Here is a 26,906-nt window from a genome sequence, read left to right on the forward strand (position 1 = left end):
ACAACTAATACCATAGAAAATAACCATTATGTAAAAATAAAGTCTTAAAACAATTGTTCATTTTGTAATGAAGGTGGGAGAAAAAGAACAAACTCATTAGGCCTTATTACCATGCAACGTTTCCCCACACAACATGCACAAATACATCAAAAAGGATATTTTCAATGTTTCTGCGCAAGTTTTCATTGAGTTTTGCTTCAAGTTCACCAAGTTCTTCTTCTGCCTTTCTAACATCTTTTTGCAGTTCAAGCCGAGACTTTCTTGTGTCATAATAACCTCCAGTCAGAGCACCACGATGGCTGACTTGATCACCTATGAATAGAAGAGAATTAAAATGGTACTTTTGTACTGCACACCCATAGGACATGTTGTTCAAAGCAGTTCCTAGGAGCTAATGATTATTCTGCTAATATGTACTTTAAGTACTGTAAATTTCCTAGAGAGATTCTATACAATTCTGAGGAGTCATGCATGCATGTAATGTTTGCAATTAATTTACAAAATGTCACTTTCAAATGTTAACAAGGCAAAAAAAAAAAAAATCACATTTATTTTTATAAAGCTTTTAAAAAGTGTATTTAATGCCTCAAGACCAGCAGGCTCCTAGCAAAAGGAACTGCCTTCAATTTCTTTTATTAACTTCTGAAAGCATGTAATCCACATGAAAGTCAATTTATATGAACAATGACATTCAAACGCCATATCACTACCACTTTTTCAACATCCATCATGTTAGAGCAGTTTCCTCAATAGTGGCCAAAACGGTCAGACACAATGAAGGCAAACGGGGCTAACCTTAGACAACTGGTGTGCACGCTATTAAAACACTCCACCCAAAAAGGGGCAAGATCCAACCTTCTCTTAACATTTGCTGTTACGTGGCATCCTTTTTACCAAATCTTCTGCCATACCTCCATCTGTAATTGCTGTCCCGACTGATCAAAGCCTTAGTCCTCTTTAGGCCTTACAAATCTTATGGTTAACTGTTTTGCCCAAGAAATGTTACTTGTCACTAACTGGCGTTCTTAAAGAACTGCCTCTGCAGATGCACATCAGATAAAATCTGATACAAGTCTAATCCATTTTGTAAGTCTCTGGGATGATTCCTACTGATGTGTCGCTCAAGTCACAAAAAAACCCTAGAGGACTTAAAAAATATTTTGGACTATGACAACAGTGATATTAACATTTAGTTTGTTTTATCTAGCTTACTCAGGTAAATCATCATAATATCAGGTTTAGTAAAGAACACTAGGAAAGTAATAGACTAATTTCAATGAACCTCGGTCCACCAAAGACCCTATTTTTCCATTAAATTGATAATATAATCGCAATACATACCTTCCAAAGTAATACAATCCATAGTGAAAGCTCTGGCCAACTGGGTAGACACCTCCATGCTACGACAAATAAGAGTCTTTCCAAAAACATGTTTGAAGGCTTTGTCAAATCTGGGATTATATCTCAGTTTACTGATCATAGGAATAGCGTCCTAAAAATGTAGCATTCACATCAATAAAGCAGTACATACCAACAATAAGTAGCACGAATGTGTCACACTTGGCCTGAAGCATCCACTGGGTGCACTGTGCAATTGCCAATGAAAAATAATTTAAGGAGAACCCTTGGCAACCCAACAAAAAGAACAAAATAAAATAAACCCTCAAATTTGCAATAAGAATTTCTGTAATCTTGAATTAAAAAAAACAAAAACATTAATAGGTCATTCCAATGTACTGAAAATTAATTAAACAAGTCTGTTTAGAACTGTGCATGCCATCATAATTTACAGAAATGCCTGTGATTGTGAACACAAATTACTGTCTCTGTGTATGACCATGTGTTCTTTAAACTGCTGCACAATCAATTAGGGGGTCAGCTTATTACAATTTCTTAGACACACCAAAAAATACTGCACATGCAAGTTAGGCATAAATAGTTATGAAAATCTGAAGGGACCAATTTAAAGTTTGATCTCACTCTCACTGGAGCAATGACAGGTCTGCCAGTAATTTCAACAGGAACAGGATCAGGTGCTAAGTAGCAACTGAGTGAGTTTAAATGATTTTTGTTACTGTATCTGTCAATTAACTTCTTCTGTATAGGGAATAAGATATTGTGGGTGCCACCAGAAACATACATACATAATATATTTCCAAAGAGAACGTGTGTGAAGAATCAGGTTGTTTCTATCATTTATGTTTCACTGTTTATGCAAAATTAAATAGAATGCATAAAAAGTCTAGTTGACCTACTTTACTGTAGGAAATCAGTATATTCTTTAAACTAGCCTACAATTTTGAATTCAAATAGATATTTACTGTAAGTATATAATATTTTCATTAGTAAATATATAATGGTATTAACAAAATTTTCATAGTGGCAATGGAGCACAACTTGTTTCAAATAATAAATTTGGTTGTCTTATGCTGTGTCACATTATCCTCTTGCCCAGGTCTTGTAAAAAGGCTGCCTTCCAACTTGAGGACAGTACATTTGACAGCTCTTATAACAATTACCATTTCTATTCAGACAACAATGAAATTCCTCCTTTCATTCTCAACTCTGTATCTTTTTAAAGGCATGAAGTTTAATATTACTTTTTTGACTCTACCAGGTGTTAGAGATTCTTGAAGAAGTGCAATACTGAAAAAAAAATTTAGTTGGGCATGGCCAACCTGAAGAAAATAGCATTATAAAGTAGTAGCAGCAAGAGTACATAGCATCTATGTGACATAAACACGTAACTTATAAGTAATCTACTGGAAGAAAAAACAGAAGTATCAAAACAGTGACTCACATTGGTTTCAGGGTAAGCAGTATCTCTAACATCCAGCTTGTTGAGAGGCAGAAAAGTTACTTCCCCAGGAAGGTTCATTTTATTAAACTCCATTAAGATCTTTGTACTGACCTCATCAGAATCCACAATATGATAAAATAACCTAATTTAAACAGACCAAAGAAAAAACACCAAGATTTTATTATGCCAAAATAATTGACATTTTCTACCCCAAACTCAAGTGTCCAGGAACCACTAAACAAAACCAAACCATGTTTTATTCTCTCTACAGTTTTTGGCATTACCACACCTTAGAAAATACAAGTGGAAAAAATAATGGTCACAGAAATTTTTAGACTAGGAAGATAATTTACACCGTACTAAAATCTGCTGAAACACCGTTTAAGTAGTTGGGACAGGGGGGAGGAGGACCTGTGTTTGTTTTTTTTAATAATTAGACCTCTTATTCAGTTTCATCCAGATGAGGCCACCCAAGAATTTACTAGCGTTGGTCACAGGGAAAGCCCAATAAATGTTGCTCTTTTTCTCATCAGCTGTGCATACCTGTCACATACCCCTGCAAGAGCAAGCCTATTCAGTTTGCTTTTCTTCTTAGTGTACTTTCTGGGAGCATCTCTCAAATTCCTAATCTAGAGGCTATACTGGCTTCCAATTAATTCAAATGATAGCCCGACGGTTTGGGGCCTGTGTATCCTACAGACTATCATTTCTGTAGTACCCTGACATATACAGGCTATTTGGGCAAATACCCTCTAGATATTTACATAATGGACCATGGGAAGGACTCCTGAAGAGCTCGAGTCTGGAATTCGCTCTCCTTCTGACAGTTTTGCTCAATACAGCCCAAGCCTACTAATCTTTTGAACACACAGCAGGGATCTTCCTAAGGGGACAGGTTGAGAGAAGGAAGGGTTTAATTTGGGTAGTGAGTTTTAGTCGGGTAAAAAGCTCTTTTCAGTGTCTTTTTGATACGGTGTGATTTTGATTATTGTACATACATGCAACTAAAGTTGACAACAGGCCCAATGTATACATCAAAAGAATAAACCCTCCCATGGCAAGCTTTTGCCAGCAACTGGCTTTCAACATGCATGAAGTCAAACATGTCCCTCTTACCCTTTCAAACTCAAGAAGAATTCAATACAGTATAATTTACCTGTTCCCTGCAGTAACTTCAACACAAGTATAGAAAGCAGGCTCACACTCAAAATTATTCATCACAATTCCATGGTAACCATTTAGAACATGTTGGTTTATGCCTTTCCGGCGAAAGTGCTCCAAGACTTTGTTTATGCTGTCTATACCATTTAGAATGGCCTGTCATAAAAAAAAAAAATATAATGAATAACTTGTATTAGGCTTCAAGGATCACGTGACCTAGAAATAATGCTAATCTAGAGTTTTAGTCCTTTGTCTTGCCAGTTTAAAATATAAACTGACAAAATATTTATAAGCTTATTGCTTGGATTTCAAGTTTGTTAGTGATTTCTAATTGAGATCATGGGTCATTCACCATCTGCCTCTCAGCTGCTCAGTGTCAGCCACTGGGCCTTATGAAGGCCACAGTCCCTGACCAGTTCTTGTTAGGACTGCAGACAACAAATGGCTACCCATGTGAATGGTGCACGTGAGCCGTCACCGACTACTCTAAGGTCATCACAAGTTCCCTCTCAGCCACTGACAGCAAGTTCCTGCTTTGGATAAAGGAACCAATGAGGCATGGTAATTTGAGAGTCTGAGAGCCACCAGTTTTCAATGCTTTGATAAACTCAAACTGAATTTCAGCAAAAAATTTCTCACTCCAAAACTGGCTTTAGGCTGAGAATAAATAGGAGGTATTTCAGCCCAAAAGAATTCTTTTTCAGAGAGCTGTAAGTATTTGAAAAATAAGGCTTATGAAAAAGTTCTGATATGATTATCTGCAGCTGTAGACTGTTTTTTCCCCTTAAAGATGTGGCAATTATCTTTAAAAGATATGAAACCTTTCCTCATGTCATATAATCAATTAGTAACTTTAACAAATGCATAGTATCTCACTTTTCCTGTAGCCGCTCTAAGAAGTTGCTGTTTCTTCTCCAAATCCTCTCGTTTTGCAGCAAGAGCTTGTTGTTCAGCATTCTCCTCTCTCCACAGATAACTACAAAACAAGACAAAAGCCAGGTTAACATTATTAAGCACTTTGATTATCAGAAAATTCTTAGCAAGTAAAACTTGGTTAACTTCCTTCTAGAGTAGTAATTTTTTAAAAATTGAAATGTAGAGGTTTAAACCTCCAAACACATGACATGACCGTACTTAAAAATACTTAAGTAGTTATGCCAAGTTAACAACTACACAGCTGGCATCCTTTACATTTCACACATAATTAAAACAAATTTTAAATGAATTTACTAACTTTCTTTCACTCTGTAGTTCATCTTTTTTGTTTTTCACCTCATAATACTTTCTGTCCAGTTCTTCGACACGAGCTTTAACCTCATTAAGATCTTGGTCCAATTTCTAATGCACATAAAAAAAATAAAGACTTTAGTTTTAAATCCATCTGTCATCCAATTCTAGCTTTAAATCCTTATATTACAATTCAGAATTAATTCCTGTAACTTTTTCCATGATTTGCACTAAAATTGCTAAAGTTGTAAGAACAAACAGATCTTTAGAGGTCAGCAGCAGCATGGAAACTATGAAGTGACTGGCTGCTAATAGCCAGGCAAGAAGGACAAAGAAGAAAACAAGATTTATTTTATTGATTCTGATATTCCAGTCACCTTCGGAACTAAAAGGATCAGAGAATTGGCAGAAATACTCAAACCCATCATAAGTTACACTATAAAGTGGAATCAAAGAGACCCATTACTACAATCTGCTTGGCAGTTTGTTCCTTTACAACACAAAAATAATTAGCCTCTGAGGCTAAATAGCATTTAGATTGCTGGACAACAATATACTGCATGTTAGCCTTTCACGCCACTCTTGCTAGAATGAAGCTTCTAGCGTGTTCTCCAATAAAGTCAAGTATTGGTACCACTTAGCTGCAGGTACTCTGCTAGTGCAGCATATTTGGAGAACCTGCTAGTGGATGTTCCTCTATCCCCATTCTCTGGAATCAAGAGCTTTCAATTCTTTCAGCAGCTCAATGGCTAGGAATTTACAGGTAATAACTTTATGATTCTTAATGTTAGTACTACCATTTTCTGCAGTCTTAAAATCTTTTAATTTATTGTTCAGTTTTCCAGTCTTCAGACCAAATTCTCCAAAACACCTCCAGGTGACAAAAAAGCCAGGCAATTATTTCAGCTTGGTCAGAAGAATTTGTGTATGTATTGTTTTGCGTGCGTGCGCACACACACACACACACACACACACTTCAGCACTGACAAGATCCTTTTCACTTCCAGAAAAAAGAGGCTTGAGAGTTGTTCATTGCAGGAACTCTGCCAGTAAAAACAGCCATTGTGGTATGCCATTTCTCTCACTCAACCAACTACAGAGAATTGCTTGAGTAGCATGGCTCTCTTCCAAAATATGGTTTACACTGGCAGAACACTTTCTTCCTCAGTGTGACTTTGTTCATAAATTTGATCAGGTTTCACATGTATCACCAAGTTCAGTAGATTTATTACGCAACAGAAATTTTAAGGGCTGCATCTGTCAGCACATCAAGCATAATGGCATTAGCCGTAGGCATACTCCCTGCACAGCCACCTAACTGGTTAGAACTGATTCTTCATTTCTATGGCTTTGCCTGACACACAGGGAGTGTTAAACAGTCTGGAAAAATCGACATCACAACAGGCTACCATTCAACCTTGATTAAAGGCTCCAACAAAACAGCCAGCATGTGCTGGCTATCAAAGCTGCTGTCAATTCTCCCATCCATAATCAGGAACATTCCTTATCCCTTAATTAATACTTCGCAGTCTGGCTGAACCTTTGGAAAATATGCAAGATATCTCAACTGGATAACAGCAAAGGGCAGACCAATATTCTGCTCAACATATGTTCTGCTGCGGCTTTTAGCTACAGCACTCGTAGCCCTGGGGTAAAGATCAAGGATCAAATATTTCATCTTAAGATAAGAGAAAATATAACGTCACTATATAAATGCATGGTACCCAATATAAATGCCCAAACCTTGAATACTGTGTGCACTTCTGGTCACCCTATCTCAAAAAGATATATTAGAACTGGAAAAAGTACAAAGAAAGGCAACAAAAAAGATTAGAGGATCTGAGAAGAGATTCAAAAGACTGGTACTGTTCAATTTAAAAGGGAGATAATGGGGGGCGGGGAGGAGACATGATAAATATCTATAAAATCACAAATGGTATATAGAGGGGAAAGTATTATTTGCTTCATCACATAACAAGAAGCAGGGGGTCACACAATTACATTAATAGACAACAAAACATAAGGAATTACTTCATGCCATTCATAGTCAACCTGTGGAACTCATTGCCAGGGATGTTGTGAAAGTCAAAAGTATAACTGGGTCCAAAAAATAATTAGATAAGCACATGAGAGGATAGGTCCATCAATGGCTATTAGCCAAGGTGCTCAGGGATGCAACCCCATGCTCTCAGTGTCCTCAAACCTCTGACTGCCAGAAGCTGGCACTGGACAACAGTGGATAGATCACTTGATGATGACCCTGTTCTGTACATTCCTTCCAAAGCATCTGGCACTGGCCACTGTCAGAAGACAGGATATTGGGCTAGATGGACCATTAGTCTGACCCAGTATGGCCATTCTTATATTCTTATGCAGTGCCCCAGGCGGAGCATTTAGAAGCACTGCTCCCCACAAAAAGGTGTAGAGTATACTCCGTTGTATGGCTGGCCAGAGCGTCTGTGGTTGGTGCAAAGAAAGGTAAAGTAATGATTCCTCTGGACACCCTTCTAGAGAGGCTAAAACCCCATAGGACACTAACACACCGAATAAGGAATATGACTATATTTTGCTCCTATCCCAGGTATTTAAAAGATGTGGGTGAAGCAAAAAATCACCTAATTTTTGAGCCTGTGTTTCAAATGCCTTGTAAAGTTTTCGAGGAAAATTATACCTTAACCTACCACATGTGAAACTTCAGGCAGATTGATTTAGTACTGAACAAAAACGTTAGGTGTATGTGTAAAAAGTCAGGTCTAAAAAGAAATCCTTGTTTTGAAGTAGGTAGAAACTAGTTTCCCTTTGCATATCAGAGTACAGGTAATTTATAAGTGGTACATATTAAATAGGCACACCCTTATAAGGCTGTTGGGCTTAAATCTGTGCAAGACCAATTACAATTCAAGAGAGACATAAAAACGAAAATCTAATAAAGCTCACAAGGTTGAGAGTGACAACTGATATTTAGCTTTAAACTGAAAACAGTAAAGCATGCATTACTAAAGGCCATAGGAAAAGAGGAACAAAGTGACGAAACAGGCCTCAAAGACTAAAGTTACACCAGACAAAAAACAAAAATATTCACAGAAGCTTTAAAGCCCCAATGTGGAAGTTAAGAATTTATTTTCATAAATAATATCCACAAAGTTGATAATGTATGCAGAGTGTCGTTGGCAACATCACAGTAAAAAGGTTTTCCTCATAATTGCAAGTGCTTTGGAGGATAGGATTAAAATTCAAAATGATCTGGAGAAATAGGAGAAATGATCTGAAGTAAACAGGATGAAATTCAATAAAGACAAATGCAAAGTACTCCACTTAGGAAGGAACAATCAGTTGCATACATACAAAATGGGAAATGATTGCCTAGGAAGGAGTACTGCGGAAAGAGACGTAGGGACATAGTGGATCACAAGCTAAATGTGAGTCAATAGTGTAACATGGTTGCAAAAAAAGCGAACATCATTTTGGGATGTATTAGCTGGAATGTTGTAAGCAAGACATGAGAAGTAGTTGTTCCACTCTACTCCATGCTGATTAGGCCTCAGCAGTAGCATTCTGTACAGTTCTAGGCACCACATTTCAGGAAAGATGTGGACAAATTGGAGAAAGTCCAGAGAAGAGCAAAAAAAATGATTCAAGGTCTAAAAACATGACCTATGAGGGAAGATTGAAAAAATTGGGTTTGTTTAGTCTGGAGAAGAGAAGACTGAGGGGGAACATGATAACAGTTTTCAAGTACATAAAAGATTATTACAAGGAGGAGGGTGAAAAATTGTTCTCCTTAACCTCTGAGAATAGACAAGAAGCAATGGGCTTAAATTGCAGCAAGGGCAGTGTAGGTTGGATATTAGGGAAAAACTTCCTAACTGCCTGAATGGTTAAGCACTGTAATAAATTGCTCAGGGAGATTATGGAATCTCCATCACTGGAGATTTAAGAGAAGGGTAGATTAACACCCGTCAGGGATGGTCTAGTCAATATTTAGTCCTGCCAGGAGTGCAGGGGACTGGACTGGACTAGATGACTTCGAGTCCCTTCCAGTCCTATGATTCTATGAAAATGTATCCACTGCATAAATACCCCACATTCTTTATTTAAGTTTGATCCTCCTCTACATGTCTTACACCAGAGTTTTAGTGAAGTGAATGATCAGACTCCATAACAGAGATAATTTCTTATTTTTTTCTAAAGACCTTTTCCTTTAATACTATAGCAGCTCTAAGTACTTGACAGAGTTTAAGGAAACTGCTTGCGCACCAGTAGTTCTCTTAGGCATTAGGATTCGGTGTTCTCCCAATTCTTACCCTTCCCTAAAGCATACAGCATCACACAGAAGATTTTGGAAGCAGATGTTTTGAGTAACAAAGTGCACATTCATTAAAACATAAGAAACTCCCTCTTCTCTTTTGTGCAGATGGAAACTGATTCCTATTGCATGCAAAGTGCTTAGCCTATATTAAGACTTGTACAATTATCTAACAGGGTCCAAAGGAACACTCTCTCAAGCCAAATGCAAAATCCATGCAAGATACGTTTGAAGAAATAGTGTTTTTGTTTTAAATAAAAATTAAACAGTAATGTTTCTAAGACTTAAGAAAAATTTTGGATAAAACTACCCATGAATGTTGTTAACTGACAGAAACAATAATACACAGGCATGCTGTTTTAGAGGATGTTGCTGAATGCTGTCTAGCTAATTTCGGTCTTCCTACAAAATTAGGAAAAAAGAAATATATGGTGCTGAAGAAAAATATTTGAGAACAGGACTCTAAAATTAGTGTTAGCATGCAAACATTTATAATAGTGCAGGACACAACAAGATCCTCTCGTCCTTTAGATTTTAAATAAAAATAAAACTCATTCATTGAAACAAATCCAATTATGGACACAGAGTTTAGCCCAGTGGTGGGCAACTTGTGGCCATCAGGGTAATCTGATTGTGGGCCGCAAGACATTTTGCTGACACTGACCATCCACAGGCACCGCCCCCCTCAGCTCCCAGCGGCCATGGTTCTCTGTTCCCAGCCAACAGGAGCTGTGAGAAATAGTGCCTGCAGGCGAAGGGGCTGCAGGGACGTACTGGTCGCAACAACTCCCATTGGTCAGGAACAGAGAATCGTGGCCACTGGGAGCTGCAGGGGGTGATGCCTGTGGACAGTCAATGTCAGCAAAAAGTCTCACGGCCCACAAATCAGATTACCCTGATGGGCCGCATGCGGCCCGAAAGCTGCAGGTTACCCGCCACTGGTTTAGCCTTTTCTCTCAAAATATCTCTGCAGTAACAACTCAGAACTCCTTACACTGTATTGCTCCAGATTCTTCTCTTTATTAGCTTCTGTATCTTCTAAATCTTTGTGTATTGCTGCAATCTGTCGTTTTTTGTCATTGATTGCCTGATCTAGAGACTTCAGTTCCTTTTTAATCCACTTATCCCTTTCTTCTTTGGAAGTAAACTGGCTTCCTCGGCCTTGTTTTGCATAAAGATCTGTTCTTTCCTGGGTAGCTTGTGCTAGTCTAGATAAGAGAGGGGGGAAAAAAAAGTTTCTTTATAATGTGTCAAACATATTTCATTTTAAGATTTTATTCAGAAGATCTTCAAGAACAAAGTGCTATCAAATTCATTTTAAATCGTTAACAATGGTCAAACGACAATTTGAATTTTTTTTTTGCACTATTATGCAATCATCTCAGAGAATGCTAAAATGAGCAAAGCAATTAAGAGGCACCAATTTACTTCTGTTTTGAATTTTCATTTATTCTCCATGGGTTGCTTTTTTAAAGCTTGAAAACAAGTTCCTTTTCACTTATCAAGTTTGCCTATTTCTAATAAGCAAAAGATCCTCACTTCCTTTGTTTCTTCAGCAGGGAAACGTCTCTGATGCCTCCTTGTTCACTAGTACAACACTGATTCTTGTAACAAAGCTTTCTAATAAGGTTCTTGAGAAACTACAATTATCTTCAAACACACACATAAGCACCAAATGTGTGCGCTTTTCATTTTATTTTATTTTTTTAATTTGTTGGTGAAAGGGGCATTTCTTTGTAAATAAACAAACATTCAAATGCATTCTCCCACTTTTTAACAGTTGTAATGTATATACAATTTTCTTTATATATTGCTTTGGCATTATTCCTTGCTCATTCTAAAATGGTTTAATTCCTTGTATGGTGAGCCACAGACCTAGCAATTCCTCGCTCTTCTTTTTCTTTTACACTGTTGAATTTGGGCTCTGTTTCAGCAAGTTCTTTCTGCTTCTCCTCAATTTTCTCAAGAAGCTTTTGTCTCTCCTTTAACAGTCTTTTCTAAAAGTAAAAGAAATAATATTTAATATCAGTAACTTAGTAGATCAACTTTGTTGAATCATTAGTGAACATAGTAGGGCATTTCTGGAACATATTTTAATATTTGTAAAAATGCTAGATGGACTCCACTGCTTATCTGACACTACGCTGCTTTGACACATGACAGAGGTAGGTTCAGGAGCAACCTTGAATCAGCAAGGTTTGAGAAGGTGCAGCTACACTAGGAGGGTAACAAACATCTGTACAGGTCAAACAGTTGTACTTAGTGCTGCTATACTGAATAATCTTCTTTCAGATGATTCACAACATCCTCCCTTTAGTATTTACCGTATGATTGAAAAAGATGAGGACAACAGCTACAGCTAGTTTATTTTACAATATGGGGGCAGAAAGAAATAAATTGATCTATTATTATTGTTTTACAGCACTCAAAAGCGTGTTACACACTTCAGGGCACAGAACTCTCGTATTGTTGTGAAGTTCTTGCAGCGCAATTAAATCTTACATCTATTAGTAGGTGTCATAATACCTTAGTACTGCTACTACACGCATAAGTTATAGCCAAAAATGTGATCCATACACAACACTGAATTTGTACATTTTATTCTTGCAGCTGTTTCTCACCCTTTGTTCACTGTTGCCAGCTAGTTCGTCTTGCAAATCCTTAGCTTTAAGTTCTAATTTGGTCCTCTGCTTAATCTGCTCTTGTCTCTCAGCACTGAGTTGTTCCTTCTCCTCTTTCATCGCTGAAATCTTTGTTTTCAGTTCTCGAACTTGTCGTTCAATATCCTACAGAAACAGAAGTATGTAATATATGTTATTAAACACACAAACCTTCTATCAGCTTGATCTAATCCATATTTCAGTACCCATTAAGGGAATTAGCACAAGACAGCTTCATTATTTAACCATTAAGATTACAGAGAATGTGAAGAATATGAGAAGAAAAGAAAATTAGTCACCACAATATGAAATCCAAAAATCTTGAAAATTAACCTTAAAAATAAGTTGGATTGTTTAACTTGCTTTAAAATTTAGGAACACCCATAGGGTAACAGATTCCTAGGCCAGAGGAGTCTGTTGTGATCATCTAGGCTGACCTCCTGTAAAATACAAGCCATAGAACTCTCTCAAAATAATTCCTATTGAATTAGAGTACATCTTTTTAACTATCCAGCCTTGATTTATAAATGGTCATTGATAGAGAATCCACTACGAGATTCTGTAAACTGTTCCAATGCTAATGACCCTGTGTTAAAAATGTACACCTAATTTTCAGTCTGAATTTGCATAGCTTCAACTTCCATCTATTAAATTGGGTTATACCTTTCTCCCCTGAAGAGATTATTATTAAATATTTGTTCCCCATGTAGATACCTGTAAGATTGAACAACTCATCCCTTAACCATCTCTATGTTAAGCTAGGTAGCTGAATTCTTTGAGTCTATCACTATAAAGGCATGATTTCTAATCCTTTAATCGTTCTCATGGCTCTTCTCTGAACCCGCTCCAGTTTATCACTATTCTTCTTGAGCTGTGGACACCAGAACTGGACATAATCTTCCAGCAGTGGTCACAACAGCACCAAATACAGATGTAAAATAACCATTCTACTCCAATTCGAGATTCCCCTGTTCATGAATGCAAGGATCACATTAGCTCTTTTGACTACAGCGTTGCATTGGGTGCTCACATTCAACTGATAAAGCACCACGAACTGTAAATCTTTTCCAGGTTCCTGATTCCCAAGATAGAGTCCCTCATCCTGTAAGTATGGCCTACATTCTTTGCTCCTAGATGTATATATTTGCATTTAGGCATTTTATTTGTCTTGGACCAGCTTACCAAGCAACGCAGATCAGTCTGTACCACTGACCTGTCCATTATTTACCACTCCTCAACCTTTGAGTTGTTTATAAACGTTACAAGTTATGATTGTTTTCTTCCAGGTCATTAATAAAAATGTTAAACAACATAAGGCCAAAAACAATCTCCGAGGGTCCCTACTAGAAACACACTCACTCAATGATGATCCCGCATTTACAACTACATTTTGAGACCTATCAGTTAGCCAGTTTTCAATCCATTTACTGTGTGCCATGTTAATTTTCTGTTGTTCTAATGCCTCACAGAAGTCTAAAAATATTAGATCAACACTACTACCTTTATAAATCAAACCTGTGATCTCATAAAATGTATTATACACCTCTACCCCGATATAACGCTGCCCTCGGGAGCCAAAACAAATCTTACCGCATTATAGGTGAAATTGCGTTATATTGAACTTGCTTTGATCCGCTGGAGCGTGCAGCCCCCCGCAGCATTGCTTTACCACTTTATATCCAAATTCGTGTTATATTGGGTTGCATTATATCAGGGTAGAGGTGTGTGTGTATATATATATATATATATATGTTGAGGTGTGTGCACACACACACACACACAGCGTAAATTGGTTTGACAGGATCCATTTTCCTTTGATTGGTATTAAATAATCAATTAACGCCAAAGTCTGTGTTTAAATTCACTCAGATTTGAGACATCAGACTGAAGTGTTCTCACACAAAGTGACCCAAAAGACTTTTCAAAGAAATTAGACTACATATAGTCAATGCTCATTTTAGTACACTGCTTCTAGATTTTACCTCCATTTTATCTCTAGCATCTTGTTGTGCATCTCTCAGCTGCCTGGATTTCTCTCCACTTGTCTCTCGTTTGGCAGAAAGCTGTACAGAAATAATATTGCTTAATTAATAAGTTCCTTTTTTTTATCACTCAATGATTCAGAAAGAAAATGTTAATTCAGTACATTAATAGGCATAAAAATTTCACAATTTAACTATTCTCTTTAGGATAAGCAAATGTCCATACCAAACTATGTAAGTTTAAATATTAAGTGTCCGTAACAAAGGAAATATGTAATGAAGGGTAACAAGAAGTTTTACCTCATCAAGTTTAGCACGTGTTTCATTGAGTTCCTGGTTATAAATGGTGTATTCTAATGCTCTCCTCATTTTATCCCACTTCTGATACTGAGCTAGCTCTTCTTTCTCCTCTTCCAGGGTATGTAATCGCTCTTCAATGTACTTCAACAACTCATTGATTTTCTCTCGTTTACCCTCTTTAGAAAATGAGAAGCAAGACAAAGATAGCAACTAAATTATTATAATAGTCAGAATACTTGTTTTTCTTTTTACATCATTCTCTTATCTTTGACTCACAAGCAAAGCTTTTGATTTGAAAAAACAGATTGACTGAAATGAAGATCTAGGTCTGGAATTAACTTTCAGACACATCCTCTTTCCAAAAATTCCCATCTTCCAAGGCTCATGCTATTCCAACTCTAGTTCTGTTTCTCAGTAGGGGATAGTTAATAGGCAACTGTTCTGAGCACACACGTAACAGAATGAAGTCATTGCTGGACTTTGCCAAAAATATTATATGAGGGTATTTTCAGGAATCAAATATAAAAAATTGAAAGCTCTATTTATGAAGCTACTGCACTCTAGGTCTGAGCTCTAACTGAGTCTAATGTAAATTCCATGTCTCATAAGTACAAGGTAATTTAAGTCAATTCAAATGTGTGTTCTACAAGTTCACAATCCAGAAATCTAACAAAAGATAATTATATTTCAAATGAAAGTTCAGTCAAAAGACACAAACCACAGACATCCTCTTCCATAAAGTAAAGGGAATGCAGTGATGTAAAGGGACGCTAGGAGCCCTGGATCTAGCTGGGGGACAATTTCACCAGTGCAGAAACTGTAAAATACAGTCGCGGGCTGCCTTCTGGGGACCTCCTCACAAACTCTGGCATAAGGACCATACTGGGGTGGAGAAGTGTGTCAGTGCAAGGCAAGTGGGTGTGTCTTTTAGGTAACAAAGACTACAGACTCCCAAGAGTCAACAGGTTCAGCGCCTTTTATACTACCCGTTGTGTGGAGCAAAATAAAACCACTAATTTAAACAAATCGCTAAAAAGAAGAAGAAAAGTGGGTGCCGGAATATTAATGCATGCCACAACACAGTTGAGCTACAATGTCCAAGATACAAGATTCATTCCAATGAAGCTAAAGTAGATCACAGAAGGCATCATCACATCCATGTCTAGAAAAGGGAGCTGGCGTGCAACTTGTGGCTCAATCCATTAAACACCAGCACCAAAGGGAAAAAAAATCTATCCACTTCTACAGAAGCTAGAATACAGATAAAATTTACTACAATAAAGAATATTTTGGAGATACAGAGGGCAATGGGCTTCAGCAAACTAGTCTACACTAATAGAAAGTAACAGCTCCTGAAAGAGGCAGGAGAGTATGCAAATTATGCAAACAAAATTTTCATGGGAAATTGATTAAATACATAACCATCATTTCTCAAACAGTTCTTGAGCAGTTGATGAGGACTTTGAATAATCATGTCAATATGCTGTTAAACAGAATGTTTTACAGGCTTTCCTGAATGAACATCAAGCTGCACTGAAGAGTCTATTATTTAATACACAGTTTTTTTAAGCCTGGTATAAATACAACTAAATTGCATAAATGAGCCAATCAACTTTCAAAAGCTTTAAAGAAAGTCAGGAATTTTCAACAAACTAGATCAGTATTTTTGCCTCTGTAGGACTGTATGATTGCACAGATTTGTGCTTTCTAAAGGCACTCTTGTCATCGACAAATTAGCAACATACATCAAAAGTACTGGGCAGGTACTATTTTGGATGACATAAAGATGGTTGTGTTTAAATTGACTTTGGTGTTAAATTCTAATACAAATTGATACCATAAGTCATGTTCAATGCATGGCGATTTTTGATACGTCTGAAAAATAAATGATAATTCTATTTATATCAAAAGGTTTTTGTAAGTTAAAAAAAAAAAATTACATTTAGTCAACAAGAAGATCATGAAAGACAAAGGCCAGACAATTTGGAGATAGAGCTGTTAGTCCCTTGAGGATTCCTGGATTGTCAGCGTTTTGTTTGTTTTGGATGTACACGTTGAACCTCTAGTCTGGCACCCTCAGGACCTAACTGGTGCCGAACCAGAGAATTTGCCGAACCACGGGAGGTCAATGCAGAGTGCCAGCAAGTCTCCACAGGCGTGGAAAGTAGAGATGTAGGGGGTGCTACAGCACCCCCAGGCTTTAAGCCCAGCGTGGCCCCCCTTTGGTACCCTGCCAGGGGACTCCGATGCCAGCCCCAGGTCCTCCCCCTTCCTCCCAGAGCTTGAATGTCATGAATCAGCTATTTGCGGCACTCTGGAAGCGCTGGGAGGGAGGAGGAGGAGTTGGTGTTGGTAAGCATGGGGGAAGCGGGGAGCTTGGCCGCGGTGGAGGCTCCGCACCCACTAATTTTTCCCCATGGGTGCTTCAGTCCCAGAGCACCCATGGAGTCGGCACCTATGCCGGACCACAGATGTTGCTGGACTAGGGAGTGCCAGGTTAGAGAGGTTCAACCTGTATAAGAAAATGGGCAAGGTAGGGAGATGAGAGGGAGAATGAGAGAAAGGCATCAGAACATGAACTGGAAGTGTAACCAGTGGCCAGGTACTCCCCAGCATAATGAGACCAAATTCCATGACAACCACAGCTAAATCCAGCTGCAACACTGATCTATTCTCTTGCCACTCCCCACCAGAAATGCAAACAACTATGGCTCACAGTTGAAGTCATCCCTGCTGTAAAAGCAGTCAATCATTTCAGGGTTTTTTTTGTTGTTTTTTTTTTGGCATAATGCTCATCACGCAACCTAGCTCCAGTTCCCAGGCCTTGAATACTCTGATATGGTCCAGGCAGCCAAAATCTCAGAACACTTCCCCCCTCCCTATGTATACCAGAGAAGGGATCAACTAGGAGCCATTTCCACAGATTTGGCTCCTGGACCTCAGCTGTTCTGCTTTTCAGGCAGTTCAGCATGCCAGCCTGCACGTCTAGCTCCCCCACTCCTTAAGTAAAGATTAGGCCCTAATTCTGGCTCCATGGAATAATGCAGGGAGAACACCCAGTAATCCAAGTAACTTCCACTCATGGAGAGAGCTAGCGAACAAGAGACAGCTGCAGACTGGACCATCTAGGGCAAGAAGATAGAACCAAACACTGGAAGTCTGTTTATAGCAAGAGTGAATTCCACTGTAAAAATAATTTGATTTCTGTGGCATCTTGGAAAAAAGTGTCAAATTCTGCATTTGTGGAGTCCACAGGTCCCCGACTGAAATGAACAGGAAAGTTCACAAAAGTTAGAACTATAGTTCCAGGATTCCTGCAGACTCAGGAAGACATCAATGCCAGTTGCATGTTCAAGTTATGTCCACAAATAAGGGCTAGAAATGTAACTTTTAAAAAGTGAAAATTGACTCTGGAGCCAAGAGCAAATTTCATAGCTGAAGAATATATGATGCTCTGGCCCTAATTTTGAATTTTCTGGCTTTAAGTTTGTAAGCATCATAACCCAAGTTTTATTTTTATTTTTTTTTAATGTTATTTATTTTAGCAGTGCCAGTGGATAAAAATTTCCCCTCCCACTGCTTTGGTACAGAACGCTGTGTACTGGTTAACTGCTACCTGCAACCTAGCAGTAGGTTACATGTGTAGATGTTCTACAGAGTTTGTGACGCCCTTTGGGAATCTTTGAAGTGAAAGAAAAAAATGTAAAATAATTTAAATTATTAAATTTATTAAACATTTACAAATAAAATCAAAGAATTAATTTTAACAAGTTATAAACCCTTGAAATTAGTGCAACTACTGTGGCATGAACCAGGACATTCCTTATATAAAAGAAGCAGGGGATAAAGATAATTATTTTTACCCGTTTCTTTCATTAAGGAAATACTTTCTTCTTTGCGCTCATCATACACTCTAGTACCAGCTACTTCTCTTAACAACTTCAATCTTTGAGAGTCAGGAGCTGTTGCCATCTGGTTGATCTATGAATTCAAGAAAACAAAGTTATAAGATTACATTTTGAACATCATGTTCCTTATAATGATCAACATCACATAAGAGATCTAGTACAGGGCATGTCTCTGATAATTGTTTAATTACAGCAAAAGTTCATTAATTCTCACTTTGTTTATCAACAGACCTGTAACTTTCCAGTCAGGTATAATATGCTTAAAATCAGGCTAGTATGAAACATTCAGCTGAAAACCCACCCTGCCAATTTCTGATATGTCCTTGCTTAGGGATACAATTCTTCAGGACTGGTTTTTTTCAGTAAGATTAGAAATTCTAATTTACCCTATTTTCCTCCTTTTGAGACATCAATTACTTTTTAAGAGACAGTAAGTTGTATACTTATATGATTCTGCTTGTAATTCATTTTTATTGATTTTCAAATGCTAACAGACTTTACTGAAACCCAATATAAGTTAGTATTTCTTGGACTTCAAAGGGAGAAAATATATCAGCTTAACTGATTTTCACAGAAACTCAACTATAAGCATTAATATTCCGCTGCAGAAAAACCACCTCATACTTTCCCTATCTCCAGAAGGGCATGTACTTCAACGAATTATGTCAAACAAAAAAAACAAAAACAACCCTCAGCTCACATTGCAGTCATGTTTCATACCACCAGCACATGGCTCTCTAACATTACTGAAACTGTGTATGGACTTTAAGTAATTAATACTGTGTCAGGTTCACTATTGTTCACTAGAATTTTCACCACTCTTCATAAGAATTTTAATTGCTGTATCTTTATGGTATGCTTGTAGATAAATGTTTTCAATTCATACAGAGCATGAAGACTAGTGTATTTACTTTGACTTTTAACCTGCGATAGGATCCATGTGGGCTGACTGCTGCACTAGCACAGAGTTACTTTCCAACTGAAGTTTTTTATTTGTTCCTCAATTTGGCAAATTCAGTTTTATAGTAAAAACATATCCTGTGTTGTTAAACGGGAATTATTGATATTGCTCTTATTTTTCCAGTTTTTCTCATCAGTGAAGTACTTGGAGATAAAACGAGTTTTTCAGTAATTGGTCAAGAGACTATTTTTAGGATTATGAAGTCAAAATCATGACTATAGACAGTTGGCAGATTCAGCCGTTAGACAGGATATTAAATATGTCTTGCCCCACAATGAAAGTCAAACAGGTTCAATACTGACAATTCTATAAAACAAGTTTCCAAAACTTTCTGAACTGGAAAATATAATGTATAGAAGTACAAACAAAAAATGGTTCTAATTATTTTCAGGGCACTTCTTGGAAGTCAAGGATTTTGAAAGCTACACTGATGCACATGTTATGATTGAGTTTTCTCTGTACTTAAATAAAGCTGGTAGATTACAGCAACATTATATGCAGGAACACTTATAAAATAGGTGCTGCTAATCAGAATGATGGAGGAATACAGAATTACTTTTCTTTCTAATTATGACTTTATTTCTATATAAAGGAGCCGTACCTTGAGGAGTCATTTGCAAAATAAGAGTGCACAAGAAGAACTAGTCATTTCTATATTGTTTAAAAGTAAAAAGATGGCCTAATTATTCATTTGCAATAATTAAGTTAAATTGTAGTCCTCCAAAAAGTCTGAACTGTCTTAATAAATGAGTGATTAATTCTGCTTTTTGATAACCACTCTTACCTTTCCTTGTTTGACAATATAGTAGGGATTACTGCGAGAAAACCCAGCACTTTCAAGAAGGTTCATCACATCATTTTTCCTGTAAATAATATTTCTCAAATAGTAAGTATACTTTTAAAAAAACAACATATGACAAACAAATTCAGCAAAGCAGTACTAAACCTACACATATGAATACAGCAGGTGGTACATGCTCTCCATTACGGTATCTCTTCAAAGAAGTTTCTGTATATGATACTATCTAATCATGTACTAAAACCTAAAGTGATAAACAATAAATGAGAAAATAAAAACAGAAAGAAACTAAGCAAGACATATGGGGCTGAAAAGAGATTACAACTAAGAAAGGCACCTCACACCAACAGCGGCTAGTACAGGTAACAGAGAAACTGACGCCCCAAAGAATTATTTGGAATTTAGCACAAGATTTTGCTTCTTTTCTCCTCACTTGCAGTGATTATAAGCAAGTTGCTGAGGATTATATAATTAATGCAACAGCATTCATGCTATCCAATAATCAGTTAGCTCAGCTGATGACTACTAAACACCCAGAGGAAGTGATATGGAAGTATGACCATTTGCAAGAGCAGAGACATCAGCAAGTGTTAGCCACACTGAGAAGAAGTAAGTTGTCAGAAAATTTGTAAAGCCATAGTTTAGTTTAACATAGGTATTTTAAAATAAAGTATCATACGCCAATATCGCTCACAATATTAGAATTTTACACTTAGTTTCTTCTAAATTTGGTAAAGAGGAATCTACCAGTTTTACCAGGCAATTTAAACAAAGACGTACTAAGAATAAGAGAGGTACTAGTTCTGGCTTTGTTGGGCAACTTTGTCTTCATGCCTAAACAATAAAACAAACAAGAGAAACAAGATTTTCTTTTCTCTAAGCCAAGTTTAAAAAAGGATTTGTTACTGCTAATGCATTAATGTGGCTTAACTCACTGATCTTTCAACACTGAGGTTAAGAGTCAAATTCTGGTAGTCAGAAGTGAAAGCAGTCTTTTCTAGACCCTATTTATTCACATAATCCCTTGTTCCATTAATCCAGCAAGATTCGAAGTGTCCAGTCAAGAGAAAGAGATGCCTGGAATAGCTGATGAGAACTTAGTACTGGCAAAGCAAATTAGAAAAAATACACAGTGCCCCCGCTATAACTGCGTCAAGTTAGTAATATCAATTCTCACTTTTAGGAGCACTCAAATTCATCTTTTAAGTGTAAAAAAAAAGATTTAGAAAAACTTTTAAAGTATACAAGTGATAAGAATGGCCCCTAAACTTGACAGCCTTCAATTCCTGTAACACCAATTGGGGAAGCTGAATTCAGATAAAGGAAATAACTCAAGTGATTTATCATTTAACCTTCCATGAAAAAAGTGTGTATACACACGTCATAGCTTCCTACTCATATTTGAACCTTAGCGTTCATAAACTGAGAAGTTAGCATGAACCCTCTAAGCTTAATTACCAGCTTAGATCTGATATCGCTGCCACCAGCCAAGTGATTTCCAGGGCTTGGCTCCCTCTCTGGTCTCCCAAAACCTTCTCTGGGGGACCCCAAGACTCAGAAGCCCTGAGTCTTACCACAAAGGGAAATAAACCATCCCCACCACCTCTCCTACCAGAATATTCCTCTCTGGGCCTAACCTTGAGAGTTTACTCGATGCAACCTCTTTACAATCACCAATACCAAGAAGCATGTCTTCCTCTCTTCCACAAGAGACAAACCAAAGACACAGGAAACAGAAAAGATTTCTCTCTCTTCCCCGTAGCTTCTTCCTGCCCTGGGGACACTAGAGAGTAAACATAGAGACAGTCTTTCCCCCCCTACCCCTGTTTTCTTCTTGCCACCAATTTCATCTGGTGGGTCAACTAGAAACAAAAAATCAAACAGGTCTTAAAAGAAAACTTTTCAATAAAAAAAGAAAGAAAGAATGAATAAACAGTCTCTTAACCTAGATGGTAAAATACAGGGTTTTCAACTTATAGAAAATGAATAAACAATAGAAAGGGTAAAACAGCCTTATCCAAAAACAATACAATTAAAGTACTTAGCCAAATACACAACAGATTCCATATCCAGCCAGATACAAGATGCAGAAACAGCAAAACACTTTAAAAGACCTATATTTTGCTACCTCTGTACTTTCAACTGGGAAACAGGAAGATATAGAAGGAACGGAAAAGATCCTCTCATAGCGAGAAAGCACAGAACAGACAAAGACCCAAGACCAAGAAACACCCACAAATTCCCTCCCTTAAGCTTTGAAAAATCCGGTTTCCTGATTGGTCCTCTTGTCAGGTGTTTGGTTCCCTTTGTTAACCCTTCACAGGTAAAAGAAACCTTAACCCTTAGCTATCTGTTTACGACAACACACATCCACTCCCATAAAATCTCTCTACTGGATTCAATAGGCGGAAGAGAGTATTGCTGTTTGTGTGCAAGATGGAGTCTGTTTTGAAATATTCTTATCACTTCATAAAGATTTGTTTTTTCAATAACTATTTTCTTCGTACACAGATCATGTACAGGAGTTTGAGAGCACAATCTGAGACCCCAGCCAAGGTGCTCCACATCGCCACCAATCATACCAAATATGCCTATCTGTTGGCAGCTGTACATTCCTGGTGGCAAAAGAGGATAGGAGAAGGTTTTAAGTGCATAAGTGGTTGGGATCAGAGGACTGGGAATGAAATTCTGTGCTATTTACAACCTGTACAATTCCACTAACTTCACAAGATAGTTGTGTCGAACAGAAGTCAGTGCAGTTTGGTGCTAATGCAGAGAACTCTGCCTTTGAGGAGATGGGAGGGGAAAGAAGACAGAACTACTTTGTGGAAGTTTGAGGTATGCTAGTTATATGTAGCTTAAAACTACTGAACGCCATGTGCCTAGGAAGAAAAAAAAAAATAGTTAAAGAAAGAACTGGCATACTAAAAAAAGTTATTTCAAAACAAATTCCAATTTAAAAATAGAGAAGTATTGTTCCTTCCATTGAATCTAACAGATATTCCCTTCCTGTCCTTCAGCCTCAACATACAAGCACTGGCAGGAATAGTGAACTTCCTACTAGGGCTAATCCCACTGACCAGGCCTACTGGTAAGAATTATTCTTGAAGTAAATATTTGTAGAATGAGACTCCTAACTTGCCATGCAGGAAATGGCTTCCTCACATTCAAACTGTACAAATGGTAAATATTTAAATTTCAAAATAAACATCAATTCAGTATTTGAAAAAAAGAATGGTGACTTTTGGAAATACACAGAAGTTTTCTTTTATAAAATTAAATGGATATCAAGTTCAACCTATTCACAGTTCAGATATTACATACGGACTAAAAATAAAGATTTATTAGCTGACTATCGGTATTAAATATTGCTGGCAAAGGAACTCATATGTGATAAATTAATTCAGTCTAAAGGTATAAACAAATACACATTCTGAATGATCCCACCACACTTTACAATATTGTATATTCAGTTCATTTTGGGGAGGAAAAGGAGTACCTACGTCACCATTTTCTTGTCTAAGAAATATTGGTCCTTTTTGGCTCCAATAACTCTGCGAAGCGAAACTTCCTCTTTATCAATCTTAAGAAAACAAAAAGGGCAAATTTAACTACCTGTGACAGTCATTTATGATTAACCCACAGTATTTACAGTATTTTCCACTAAGACTGAACAAAAAGAGAATTGCTTTAATGAAGATTCGGATAACTAAAAAGGTATTCTAATGAGAAGATGTGTTTTCTAGAAATGTTTTTAAAACTTACTGGTAACCTGTTGTCTGAGTTGTCAAAAATAATTTCCACAAATGCTGAAATAACACGAGGACCTGTGCCTTCCTAAAGAAAAAAAGATATTTATTTTGGTTATATTACTCCCTCTTTAAACTGACTTTTAAAATGTATACTTTTCTTGATTTCTCAAAGACTCCAAAGTATTTATATACACATACTTGAAAATTTTCAAATTTACATTTCTGAAAATAAAGCTTGAGAAGCATATAACTCAAAAGGTCGTATGTACATTGTGTCCTCTGTCTACAGTGCAGGAATTATGTAAGATGCATAATTGTGTACCAAAAGAGTATCATATCCAGTTTTCTGCTGCACTGTTGTAGACATTTAATGAGGTTGAAGATATGGTACTCCAACTATTTTTTTTTAAAAATCAAATACAAACAACATTGGTAATTTGTAGCATTGCAACTTTCTTGACTGACTGTATTAGGAAACAGTTAGGTGTATAAACTGAAAAGAACATTCTCTATTAAACACTGAAAAGTATACGAGAATTTTGTACTACTTATTTAGGAAATTAGTGGTTCCCTTGCCATGTTACAAAAAGACAAATTATGTAATTTAAAGCAAAATAACTTTTGCCAGGAGGCAGAGAGGAAAAGTTGCTATGCACACTTTCAACAACAGCTGTTTTTAAGTATTTGCATTTCAGTGAGTTGCCTACTTTACAACAACATAATACTTTAACACATATTACATCATTTTGTTTTGTTTTAAAGTATTTTCACTTACATGTAACAAAGCCAGTCTCTGCTCTGGGCGAAGATGACTAAACTCATCACTGAGGACAAACTGAATTGCTGTAATAAAAAGGGGAAAAAAAGTAGTAGTACAAAAGGTCTGTTCTTCCTTTTAAGAGGAGTACTCAGTATGTTCCTTTATAACCAAATTGTATCCTGCTTTAGTTCATATATTATGAGTAATATGCAAGCATTAAATCAGTGTCATTTTTTAAAATAAACTGTTCTTGGGTCCTGTCATTTGGCCTTGTCTATTTGGCCTTGCTCTGAAAAATGTTCCATTGCTGCCAACCCTAGAGCAATGAACTGCTGAAATAATAGTAATGTAAACAAGTATCTGAGAGCCACCAGGATTTGTACCATGTCACGTAGACCTGCTTAGAGCAGGTTTAGAATACACAGTGCTTAAAAATCCAAGAAGCACTTGGAGCTTTGTATATACTAACACTACCACCACAGCTGCTATCAGTCAAGCAACACTGGTGTTAGAAAAGGTGATAAATATTTCCAAAAAAGCCACATGTAGATATAGCCTCAAGACAGCGTAAGTGATAGTAAGCAATCTACACTATATTGCTAGTCCCACAAGTTACAGTCAAAAATGATAAAAGCACAATGGGGAAGCATCACAACTTCCAAAAACTCACAGAAGAGCTACCTGAGCTTACACCAGAGTATTTTAGGTTTGTTTTTATATGACACAGACAACTTAGAATTTACTCAGTTAAAGGTGTTAAAGAAAGTCGCTGGTACTACACTTGCCTGATTTTCCCCATCTTCCTATTTTTAAAGATTTCCCCACCCCTGCCCCCCTTTTGCAATGTAAAAGACACACAAAAGGGAAACTGAATATTAAATAAGCGCATAATATAAAACTGGGGGAAAAAAGTATATGGTTTTTCACTCACAGTCATTTAGTTGTTACATGTAGCAACAGTAATACGTACCATAGAAAAAGTTACTTTTCCCAGATCCATTTCTTCCCACTAAACATGAAAGGTAACAAAAAAAAGTTATAAATTCAGATGTTTTCGGGAATTTAAATAAAGTAAGTGGTATGGCAATACATTAAACTTTGGCAATGAATGTAAGAATCCAACTTTAGTAGATCTAGACAAAATACAACCTTCTAGGAATCAAACCACCTTTTAGCAGGATGGATCAGGGAGTCATTACCTGAACAAGATAGAATGGCACCTAGCCCCAGTTCCCTCCTGCCCCACAACAGAGACATTACTGTGATCCTACAAAATCTATGAAAGAGCATTTTATACCAAAAACAGTTATGAGAGTAAATCAATCCTGATTATCATCATCATTCTCTGTATTTTTACTACTAACTTTTGGCCAGGTTACATCGGTTTTAACCCTGGATCCATTTCTTAGATCCCTCAGTTTAAATCCCTCATATTTTACAAGAGTAGATTTATGTCTGTATGCTGAGACTGAGCCCACACACAACATATCTAAGTCCTCAGCTTGTCAGCTGCAAAGAAACGAATGCATCAGCAAGAAGAGTACAGCTTTAATTATATTTCAAGTATCAAAACTATTGGTATAAGCCAACGGTTTACACCAATACACATACAATAGTTTCATATAATCAAATCAACACCTGTGAATAGTCCTATCACATTGATATGATATTTTAAGAGAGAAATAATGGTAAGACTACATTTTCCTTTTAAAAACAAACATTGTCTGGATGATTTTTTTAAAAAAAAAATTCATTGAAGTGAGACTCAAGATGCATGTGACATGAGCAGGCACAGTGACATTTTACACGCAACTATGCCAATACACTTCCATTCTCACCCACAGTTACAGTTTGGTTACACAGCCTCTTTTGACCACACTTAAAATTAATGTTGTAGTTTTATTACATGGCTGAAAATTCACTGACAACTAAAGAAAAAAAACTCAGTCCTTTAAGAAAATAAATTCTTAAGAGTCATTTTCCATTCAACAACTAGAATCACTGAATAATTAAATAAGATGGGTTAGTGAGGGCTAGAGCAGTCTGATGGGAAAAACTACACACAACTCTGAAAGGACTAAATATTCCTCCTATTTAAAACAGCAACAAAGGGAAATGAAAACCAATTCATATTTATAACTCAACACAAAGGGACAAATGCACTTTGGAAGTTTTACTTGGATATATTTGCTCTATATAAATATATCAGGGGGATTAACGTTAGGGAGGGAGAGGAATTATTTAAGTTTAGTACTAATGTAGGCACGAGGACGAATGGGTACAAACTGGA

At 36.9% G+C, this 26,906-nt stretch overlaps 1 protein-coding gene across 1 annotated transcript in view; it reads right to left on the reverse strand.

The window, feature by feature from the left end:
* The window catches only part of SMC3 (structural maintenance of chromosomes 3), a 50,473-nt gene that overhangs the window by 12,834 nt on the left and 10,733 nt on the right, over positions 1 to 26,906 (reverse strand). The window contains exons 3-19 of the mRNA XM_032793523.2: positions 25,587 to 25,625; positions 24,632 to 24,699; positions 23,870 to 23,941; positions 23,608 to 23,687; positions 20,090 to 20,168; positions 18,300 to 18,417; positions 14,437 to 14,612; positions 14,137 to 14,217; positions 12,116 to 12,280; positions 11,370 to 11,491; positions 10,489 to 10,702; positions 5,196 to 5,299; positions 4,838 to 4,937; positions 3,957 to 4,117; positions 2,801 to 2,942; positions 1,342 to 1,492; positions 160 to 312 (exon numbers count right to left, since the gene is read on the reverse strand). Coding sequence (XP_032649414.1) covers positions 160 to 312; positions 1,342 to 1,492; positions 2,801 to 2,942; positions 3,957 to 4,117; positions 4,838 to 4,937; positions 5,196 to 5,299; positions 10,489 to 10,702; positions 11,370 to 11,491; positions 12,116 to 12,280; positions 14,137 to 14,217; positions 14,437 to 14,612; positions 18,300 to 18,417; positions 20,090 to 20,168; positions 23,608 to 23,687; positions 23,870 to 23,941; positions 24,632 to 24,699; positions 25,587 to 25,625 — 2,025 coding nt within the window. The remainder of the gene's footprint in view (positions 1 to 159; positions 313 to 1,341; positions 1,493 to 2,800; positions 2,943 to 3,956; positions 4,118 to 4,837; positions 4,938 to 5,195; positions 5,300 to 10,488; positions 10,703 to 11,369; positions 11,492 to 12,115; positions 12,281 to 14,136; positions 14,218 to 14,436; positions 14,613 to 18,299; positions 18,418 to 20,089; positions 20,169 to 23,607; positions 23,688 to 23,869; positions 23,942 to 24,631; positions 24,700 to 25,586; positions 25,626 to 26,906) is intronic.

The sequence above is a fragment of the Chelonoidis abingdonii genome, unplaced genomic scaffold, assembly GCF_003597395.2.
Source record: "Chelonoidis abingdonii isolate Lonesome George unplaced genomic scaffold, CheloAbing_2.0 scaffold0027, whole genome shotgun sequence".
NCBI lineage: Eukaryota > Metazoa > Chordata > Testudines > Testudinidae > Chelonoidis > Chelonoidis abingdonii.